Consider the following 9372-nt stretch of genomic DNA (forward strand, 5'->3'; position numbering starts at 1 on the left):
AAAATCCGATAAAGAACATGATGATTGATTTCTTAGATGAACTATGACTAATGAGTAATTGAGTATGATTGCATATAGAGTTGGTTCTCTAGATTTTCCCCACTAAATTTGGGATATCCGCTTGGAAATCTTGGCGAGGTTAACAACCTTACTATGGTGAAACTTACTATGGTGAAAGTAACCATAAACCCACATTCAATCTTGGCGAGGTTAACAACCTCACTATGGTGAAAGTAACCATAAACTCACATTGGTTGGCTAAGCCAAGCATACACCTCTTACTCTCACACAGCTTATTTAAATATATATTCAATTAATTCAACTCTCTTTTATAAATAAAAGGTATATGAGTTATTTATAGTAGTGGGAGAATGAAAAGCCTTCATAACTTAGAGGATGTGGGACTAAAACATAACACAAAGTTCACTATCCTAAACAATATAGGACTTATTCCCTTATTACAATTAACTAATATAATTAACCTACTAACTCTACTTGCTCCCGCGTCATTTAGTGTAGCGTTAAATACTAAACCCCTTCTATAATGGCTTAAGATTTAAAATCACTCGTATGTCTATTTTGATATATATCAGTTCCTTTTTTTTCACCCAAATAACCATATCACTCTATTAGGACAATGATATAGCAAATCAAGCATGTCAGAATATCATTATTGAAAATAAGCCATCACAATAATCTATGCTAGCAGAATTTGGTATGCCTAACAAAGACAAATATAAATATAATTAAAAAGTTCATATTTTGTGTGACTGAACTCTCACCAAAATCTGAAAAAGAAAGAGAAAACGATGATCGATTTCTTTGATAAACTATGACTATGAACTATACAAAAAATATTTATTGATCAGAAACATTTTCTGATACTATGTGGCTCTCTATTAATTAAGCAATCTAAGAAAAATATGAGAAAGTCTCCAGAGTCAACAAATTCTAATAAATTTAGTCCGAATTTAGCCAATATTTAGAAAGACAAAAAAAAATAGTCAGAACTTGACTTATTTAACATTCATTAATTGTTGCTGCGACTATTTTATAATAGTTGCAATACTATTTTATAATCATTTATATGTTTCTTTATACATCATAATAATGTGAATTGTAATAAAAATATTGAGACTCAGTAACTGCAGAGAAACTTGGCTCCGTGTTTGGTCGTAATGTAATGACTTCACCCAATCTTCATTATCTCTATTTCAATTTCTATTACTCATAACATTCGTTGACTCTTGGTTATTATTAGTGCAATTGAAACCTTCCAAAGACTGTTTCCATGGCAGGTTCATCATCAGATCACGATGCGACACCATTGTCATATTTCAAGTATGATGTTTTCCTGAGTTTTAGAAGCTACACAAGGCTCAGATTCACAGACGCACTCTATCATGCTTTGGTCAACAAAAGAATCGAGACTTTCAGAGATAGAGAGAATCTGAGAACAGGCGAGGAACTCGAAGGTGCTCTTGTTGAAGCAATTGAAAGATCAAGGATGTCAGTTCTTATGTTGTGTGATGAGTATCCAACTTCCAAGTGGTGCCTTGATGAACTCGTCAAGATCATGGAGTGTTCGGAGCACGGAACAAAGCGACCGGTGTTACCAGTTTATTACTATGTGGAAAAATCAGATGTGCAGTTCCAGCTCAATGAATATGCAAAAGCCATGACTAATCATCAAGAAAAAGGCAGATACAATCACAAGTTGGAAGCATGGAGGTCAGCCTTGTCTCAAGTTGGCAAGATTTATGGTCCACTCTGTAATCAGAATACGTGAGTACTTTAATTTGCACACAAAGCTTTATTTATAAAATATTTTCATTAACACCTCTAGTTGTCAATTTTATGCTATAATATACATAGCAGTAGAAATAGATCATTTCTATATATTTTTCATTTGTTTGGTGATAGTTTTTGTATATTTGTGTAAAGTTAAAGAAGACAAATTAAAATACAAAGAAAATATAATGTATTGCATATGTGCTTTGCAGACCTTGGGGTGTGGTTATTGACAACATTGTTGAAGAGGTCTCAAGGAGACTTCCTTCTATTCCTTTATATATTGATCGCCCACTTGGATTAGATTCTCAGCTTGAAGAGGCGAAATCACTTCTAGAGGTTGATTCTCATGCTGCCTGTTTCATGCTGGGAATTCATGGAGATGGTGAACTAAGAAAATTTGTTTTGGAGCTATATAATGAGATTAGAGGTCATTTTAAAGCTGGAAGTTTTCTTTCTAATGTTAGTGAAAAAACAAAAAGAGGTGGCTTAGAAGGTCTGCAAAAAACGCTTTTGTCTGAAATGGGAGAGGAAGTGAAGACTGAGATAGGAAGCATATCCAGAGGATCCTCTGAAATTAGACAAAGGCTTGGCAAAAAGAGAGTTCTTCTAGTTTTGGATGATGTTGATAGCATACAACCATTGGAATCATTAGCAGGGGCAGGTGATTGGTTTGGTCCTGGTAGTAGGATCATTACAACAACAAGAAATGAAGGTGTGCTAGATAAGCATGCATTAAAAAAAGGTGTTGAGATTAAGAAATTTTGCTTCGATGAAGGTGAATTCGAAGGCATGGAATCAGATGACAAACAAAAGAGGTATGTTGTGGAAGAAGATGTAGTAGGTTTTGAGGATGACATTGCCATTTTAATTAAGAAGTTGCAGGGGGATTCACACAATAATGTTGTCTCCATCATTGGTATGGGTGGGTTGGGCAAGACTACTCTTGCTCGAAAGATCTACAGCAGCAAAGAGGTCAAGAAATTGTTCCCTTATTGCGCATGGAGTTATGTTTCCAAAGACTACAACAAAAAGGAAGTTTTGTTGAGAATTCTTGATTTCTTGATGAGTTCAACATCTAAATTTAAAGATTCAAGTGAGGAGGTTTTGAAGAATGAAGTGGGAAAGTGTTTGAAATGGAGCAAATACCTTGTGGTGCTTGATGATATCTGGGAACCTGAAGCATGGGACGATTTGAGGGATACCTTTCCAAATGATAAAAATGGCAGCAAAATACTAATAACAAGTCGTAATGAAATGGTGGCAAACTATACAAATCCAAGTAAGCCTCCTCACTTTTTTTGGCTTACTTGACCAAAAAGAAAGTTGGGAATTGTTTTGCAAGAAAGTGTTTTTGAATGAAGAGTGTCCTTCAAATCTAGATCCCCTTGGTAGATCAATTGTCGAAAGTTGTAGGGGTCTACCACTTGCTATCATCACCTTAGCAGGGCTTGTTGCCAAGAGAAAAAGGACAGAACAAGAGTGGTTGAGAATTAAGGGCTATGTCAGTTGGCATCTTGCTCAAGACAAGACCAAAGTCATGGATGTACTAAAACTTAGCTACGACTATTTGCCTAGAAGATTGAAGCCATGTTTTCTGTACCTTGGAATCTACCCTGAAGATTATGAGATCCCTGCGAAAGAACTTATCCAGTTATGGATAGCTGAAGGGTTCATACAACCACATGAAAGTGGAACTCCAAATGCACCAGAACCAGAAGATGTCGGTGAAGATTACTTGGGTGAGTTGGTAGATCGTAGCTTGATACAAGTAACCAGTACAAGGAGCTATGGAGGTGTGAAAACATGTAAGGTTCATGATCTCCTCCGTGAACTCTGCATATTAGAAAGCAAAGCTAATAACTCCTTAGAGGTTTTCACAGAGTCTAACATCCATGCCAACAACACAAGCAATCCTCATAGATTGTCTTTTCTGTGCAATGCACAATCTTATGTCTCCTCAGTCAAACCGGACACTCGTTCGTTGTTCTTTTTTGCCGGAGCCGGAAGGACGAACTGCAAAGAAAGTTGTCTTAAAAATTTCCAGTCTATACAAGTGCTACACTTGCAAGATCAAGTGTATTTCACATTAGATTCTAATGATCTGGAAACAATGATCCACTTAAAGTACTTGAGACTAAAGCGTCCGGCTAATAGAAAGGTATACGTTCCATATTATATCTGGAACCTTCCAAAGTTAGAAACACTGGATTTGGAGGTTTGGGCGCCATTCACTATCCTCGATGGATTTTGGAAGCTTGATCGACTGAGACATGTTTATGTGAGATGCAGCACAAAGCTACCTCCAGCAGCGCCACAAGCACCAACAATATTGTGGAACCTCCAAACCCTCTATGGAGTGGCTCTTGATCAAACAATAGCATCTCTGTTCAGCAACAACATCTTTCCCAACTTGAGAAAACTGGCCTTGCAGTACGGTTCACGTAAAGATGAAACAGATTCTCTGTTCTCAAGGTTTAGCAAGAAGAAAATAGAACAGGCTTGTACAAGTGATTATTCTTCTGCAACACTGCATGAACTATTAGCCTCAAGTACCTAAGCAAGCTCCGTAGGCTAAAACTCCTCTGCAATGATTTTTGCCTATCATCAGAAGCAATAACCGCTTTCCCGCCAAATCTTATCAAGATTACCATGTCGGGATGTGGGGAGTTGGATTCGAGAGCGATGCACAGTTTGGGGCAACTAGCCAACCTGCAAAGTTTAAGCATATTTTCAGGGTCTTATGAGGTCCCTCTCTCGTGCGTGGGCGGAGGTTTCTCACGACTTCAAGTGCTGAAACTCGGATACTCATCTGGATACAACCGGGGTGTGTTGGACGGAGGTGAAATAATGCCTCCTCTTCGGTGTTTGGTGATGAAGCAGTGTCTTCGAGTGACTGCGCTTCCTGAACAGCTCTGGTCCTTAACTACCTTACAAAAGGTGGATGTTGTTGGCCCCTCCGACGAATTGGAAAAAATCCTCCGAAATGTTAACCTCAAGAAGGGTTGCAAGCTCACTGTAAACGGATATACAGATCTGGATGACCTACCTCTCCGTCGTCGTCGTCGTACGTGACTACCACCTGTTTGTGTCTCGATTCTTTCTGTGTTTCTACTTTCTAGTATCTACTACCAAAAGGTGTTTGTGCAACTGAACTTCACCTTCAAAGATCTCTACCGTGTCACATGCCAAAGTCCAACAGTAACACAGGCTTCACCTATTTACATCCCTACACATGGACGTATAATTTTTGCATATAATGAGATCCAATATTCTTAATCAAATTTATCCAATATTCTTAATCAAATTTTCCTTTTAGAATAAGTGTTTATTTGGTGCTATTAAGTTGATAATAAAGAAATTAAATTGATAAAAAAAAATTTAATGAAATTTTTTTGTTTAGCATGTTTGAAAAAGTTTTAATAGTAAAAATAAAAAATATTAAAAAAATATTTTTTTGATAAGCTATAATTTAACATTGACTTATTAATCTAAAAATCATGTTATCCCATAATGGATGCTTTTCAAGGTTTAATTATTTTATAGGTGTATATATAATTTTATTAAATTTTATTAAATTTTTATATATTATTTATATTCTAACAATATCTAAAAAATACTTGTAATACAATTTTTTTCATTAAAAACAATTGTTAATAGAAACTAAATTAAAAATTTTTTATTTGATATCTGATAATATAACTGCAACCTCCTCCTCCTCCCTCTCTCTCTCTCTATATATATAAAGTAGCTCTGGGGTGGGAAACTATTCCTTTAATGGGTGTTGTAATGGCTTTATTTGCTATATTTCTATCTATTATTTTAGAAATTTATAATTCGTCTATGATCCCAAAAAGACTAAAAGAAAATCATGTAGTGGTTCAGATAAATCCATTATATGTAAAATAAGAGATATTGATATCTAACCATTTTCCGTAAAGTGGTGACGAAGGGTATAACTTGTACAAATTTTTCCATTTTTCAATTTGATTCGATCCATTCATGTATTCATGGTTAATTAGTTAAGGATTTAGATTTTCAATTAAGAGATTTATAAATATTTTGATGATCCATATTTAAAAAAAATGAAAATTTAATAAAATTAGTGGAGTGCAAAAAGTAAATAAAAAATATTATGTTTGATCCATGGGGAAATAATATTTTAGTTTAAATTTGACCAATTAGAAAACAACACACCACTAATCACTAATCACCAAATAGACCCGGCCGAAGTCAATCCACCGGCTAATGTAAATTGTAGTAAGGATTAAGGGGAGTGTTAGGGGCCAATAAAAATTTTAAACAACATAAACAACCACCAATCAAATAAATAAACAATGCACCAGGAAAGCAATTAATCTTGAAAGCTAGCAATACTATTTTATAATCATTTACATGGTTTTCAATATAATCATATTAATGTAAATTGTAATTATAGTATTTAGACTCAGCAATTACAAAGAAATTTTCCTCCGTGCTTGTTTGTAGACTTCACCTAATCTCCATTTCAATTTCTATCTTGTTGATTCTTGAGCATCATTAGTCATTACTGAACTTCAAAGCTTCCAAAGACTGTTGCCATGGCAAGTTCATCATCAGATCAAGGTGCAACACCATATTCACATTTCAAGTATGATGTTTTCCTGAGTTTTAGAGGCTACACAAGGCTCAGATTCACAGACAGTACTCTATCATGCTTTGGTCAACAAAAGAATCGAAACTTTCAGAGATAGCGAGAAGCTCAGAATAGGCCAGGAACTCGAAGGTGCTCTTGTTGAAGCAATTGAAAGATCAAGGATGTCAATTCTTATACTGTGTGATGAGTATCCAACCTCCAAGTGGTGCCTTGATGAACTCGTCAAGATCATGGAGTGTTCCCACAACGGAACAAAGCGACCAGTGTTACCAGTTTATTACTATGTGACAAAATCAGATGTGCGGTACCAACTCAATGAATATGCAAAAGCCATGACTGATCATCAAAACAAAGGCAGATACAATCACAAGCTGAAAGCATGGAGGTCAGCCTTGTCCGAAGTAGGCAAGAGTTATGGTCAACGCTGTAATCAGAATACGTGAGTAGTTACTTTAGCTGACAACTATTTTCAATTACTTCTGATTATCAGTTTCATATGATCACAATTATTTGATGTACCCGTGATTGAAAAAACAAAACATGAGAGATTACATATATGAATTAGCTAATGAGTATCTTAGTGTCATTGAATAAGAGAAGAAAAAAAATATTTTTTAATGCATTAATAATCTATTTAATATATAAAACAAAAGAATATATGTTTTATTAGAACATTACTTCACCTCTGGTACGCTTATTAGTCAAGTGTCGAGACACCTTTTTATGTTTTGATCTTTGTTTGTTCCATTATTATAAGATAACTTCAATCATTTTTCAAGGATTCGTTTGTCTATAGTAGTTTATATATTTGCAGACCATGGGGTATGGCTCTTGACAACATTGTTGAAGAGGTCACAAAAAGACTTCCTCCGATGCCTTTGTGTATTGACCGTCCACTTGGATGTGATTCTGAACTTGAAGAGGCAAAATCACTTCTACAGATTGATTCTCGTGCTACCTGTTTGATGCTGGGAATTCATGGAGATGGTGAACTAAGCAAATTTGTTGCGGAGCTGTATAACAAGATTAGGCCTCACTTTGTAACTGCAAGTTTTCTTTCCAATATCAGTGAGAAAACAAATGAAAGTGGTGGTGGCCTAGAACATCTTCAAGAAACGCTTCTTTCTGAGATGGGAGAGGAAATAAAGACCAAGATCGGAAGCACATTCAAAGGATCCTCTGAGATAAAACAAAGACTAGGCCAGAAAAGAGTTCTTCTAGTTTTGGATGATGTTGATAATATACAACTGAAATCACTAGCTGGAGGAATTGATTGGTTCGGTCCTGGTAGCAGAATCATTATAACAACAAGATATGAAGATGTGCTAGATGAGCATGTTTTAAATAATGGTATTGAGGTTAAGAAATATTGCTATGATGAAGGTGAATTCGATGGCAACAAAGGAAGTTATTCTATGATGGAAGAAAATATAGTCGGATTACAGAAAGACTTTGATGAGGTAATTAATCAACTGAAGGAAGAAGATTCTCCAAGGAATGTTGTTTCCATTGTTGGCATGGGTGCGTTGGGAAAGACTACCCTTGCTCGAAAGATCTATAACAGCAAAGAGGTCAGGAAGCTATTCCCTTGCCGTGCATGGACAACTATTTCAAAAGAATACATGGAAAAAGAAGTTTTTAGAAACCTTCTCAACTCTTTGACTTTACAAAAATCTAAATATAAAAATTCAAGTGAAGAGGAATTGAAGGAGAAGGTGAGGAAATGTTTGAATGGGAAGAAGTATTTGGTAGTGCTTGATGATGTTTGGGAAACAGAAGCGTGGGACAAGTTAAAGGATTATTTACCAGATAACAAGAATGGAAGCATGATACTGATAACTACACGTAAAAATCATGTGGCGTATTATGCAAGGTCAAAGGATCCTCACCACCAACAAAACTTCTTGGATAAAGATCAAAGCTGGGAAATGTTTTGCAACAAGGTGTGATGGTTTCAGTGGCTAAGAGAAGAGGGGGTTGAATCTTAGCCCCTTTTTGCTTGCTAACACTTGCTGAACTTAGAAGAGACTTTTCTGTTTTATCTCGTCCCTAACCACGAGACATTTTCATTTTGTCTCGTCACTTGACATGAGACATTTTTTATTTTTCATCTGAACAGTAAAAACAGAATTGAAGTAGGAAGAAAGAGAGAAGATTACACCCAGATATATCCTGGTTCAGCTGCTAAGTGCAGTGCAGCCTACATCTAGTCTCCATCACAACAATGATAGAATTTCACTATAATCATCCAGATTACAACTTGTAAAGTGCTAACCCAACTTACAAGGGGATTCCCACAGAATCATGAAACACAACACAGATGTACAAAGGAACTCTAGGACATCTATGGCTTTTTCTTTTAATTTTGCACTTTCTGCCTTTTTCCGCTCTATGACTTTTTCTTACAAACCTCACTGTTTGCCTTTTTCCATGAGACTCAAGACATGACAAAATTAAACAGAAAAATACAAAACAGAAAACATTGAAGGAGAAGAAGAACTGCTAGCTTAGGTAGCTCTGAGAACTCTGTGCTTTGCACTCTCAAATCTTACTCCTTAAATCAAACCATGACTGTTCACCCATTTTATAGAGAAGTGAAGCCTTCACGGTTGAAACACAAACCCGAGCTCAGCTTCTTTTCCTTCAAGAAACAGATCCGGTTCGGCCACACAGAGAGAGAAGAGATAACCATGCAAAACCCAACATGCAATTACCTCTAGTCCTTCCTTGGTCATCATTCTTCATCAATCCGAGCACTCCATCCTTGGCTTCCTCTCCAAGATGGATTTCTGGCCCTTGATGCCTCATGATGATAATGACTTCATCTGCTTCAATCTCTGCCTTCAAACATCACTTCGCCACTCTAGCTACTACCTGTGGTGGTTGAGCAGAATCAAAGACAAGCCATGCTTCAAGAATCTCCTCTAGATGGCCGAATCTTCTTC

At 36.2% G+C, this 9372-nt stretch overlaps 3 protein-coding genes across 3 annotated transcripts; all 3 read left to right on the forward strand.

Moving 5' to 3' along the window:
* The first annotated feature begins 1242 nt into the window (after nucleotides 1–1242).
* On the forward strand, nucleotides 1243–3107 carry LOC107486176 (disease resistance protein RUN1-like). Its single transcript, XM_016106732.2, has 2 exons — nucleotides 1243–1785; nucleotides 2004–3107. The coding sequence occupies exons 1-2, from the start codon at nucleotides 1292–1294 to the stop codon at nucleotides 3103–3105; spliced, it is 1596 nt and encodes a 531-aa protein (XP_015962218.2). The 5' UTR covers nucleotides 1243–1291; the 3' UTR covers nucleotides 3106–3107.
* Nucleotides 3108–3331: 224 nt separating this feature from the next.
* Nucleotides 3332–4351, forward strand: LOC127746723 (toMV resistant protein Tm-2 netted virescent-like). Its single transcript, XM_052260745.1, has one exon. It carries the CDS (start codon nucleotides 3332–3334, stop codon nucleotides 4349–4351), a length of 1020 nt encoding a protein of 339 aa, XP_052116705.1.
* Nucleotides 4352–6296: 1945 nt separating this feature from the next.
* Nucleotides 6297–8580, forward strand: LOC107486175 (TMV resistance protein N-like). Its single transcript, XM_016106731.2, has 2 exons — nucleotides 6297–6866; nucleotides 7242–8580. Exons 1-2 carry the CDS (start codon nucleotides 6589–6591, stop codon nucleotides 8374–8376), a joined length of 1413 nt encoding a protein of 470 aa, XP_015962217.2. The 5' UTR covers nucleotides 6297–6588; the 3' UTR covers nucleotides 8377–8580.
* The last annotated feature ends 792 nt before the right edge of the window (nucleotides 8581–9372 follow it).

Source organism: Arachis duranensis, chromosome 4 (assembly GCF_000817695.3).
Source record: "Arachis duranensis cultivar V14167 chromosome 4, aradu.V14167.gnm2.J7QH, whole genome shotgun sequence".
Lineage (NCBI taxonomy): Eukaryota > Viridiplantae > Streptophyta > Magnoliopsida > Fabales > Fabaceae > Arachis > Arachis duranensis.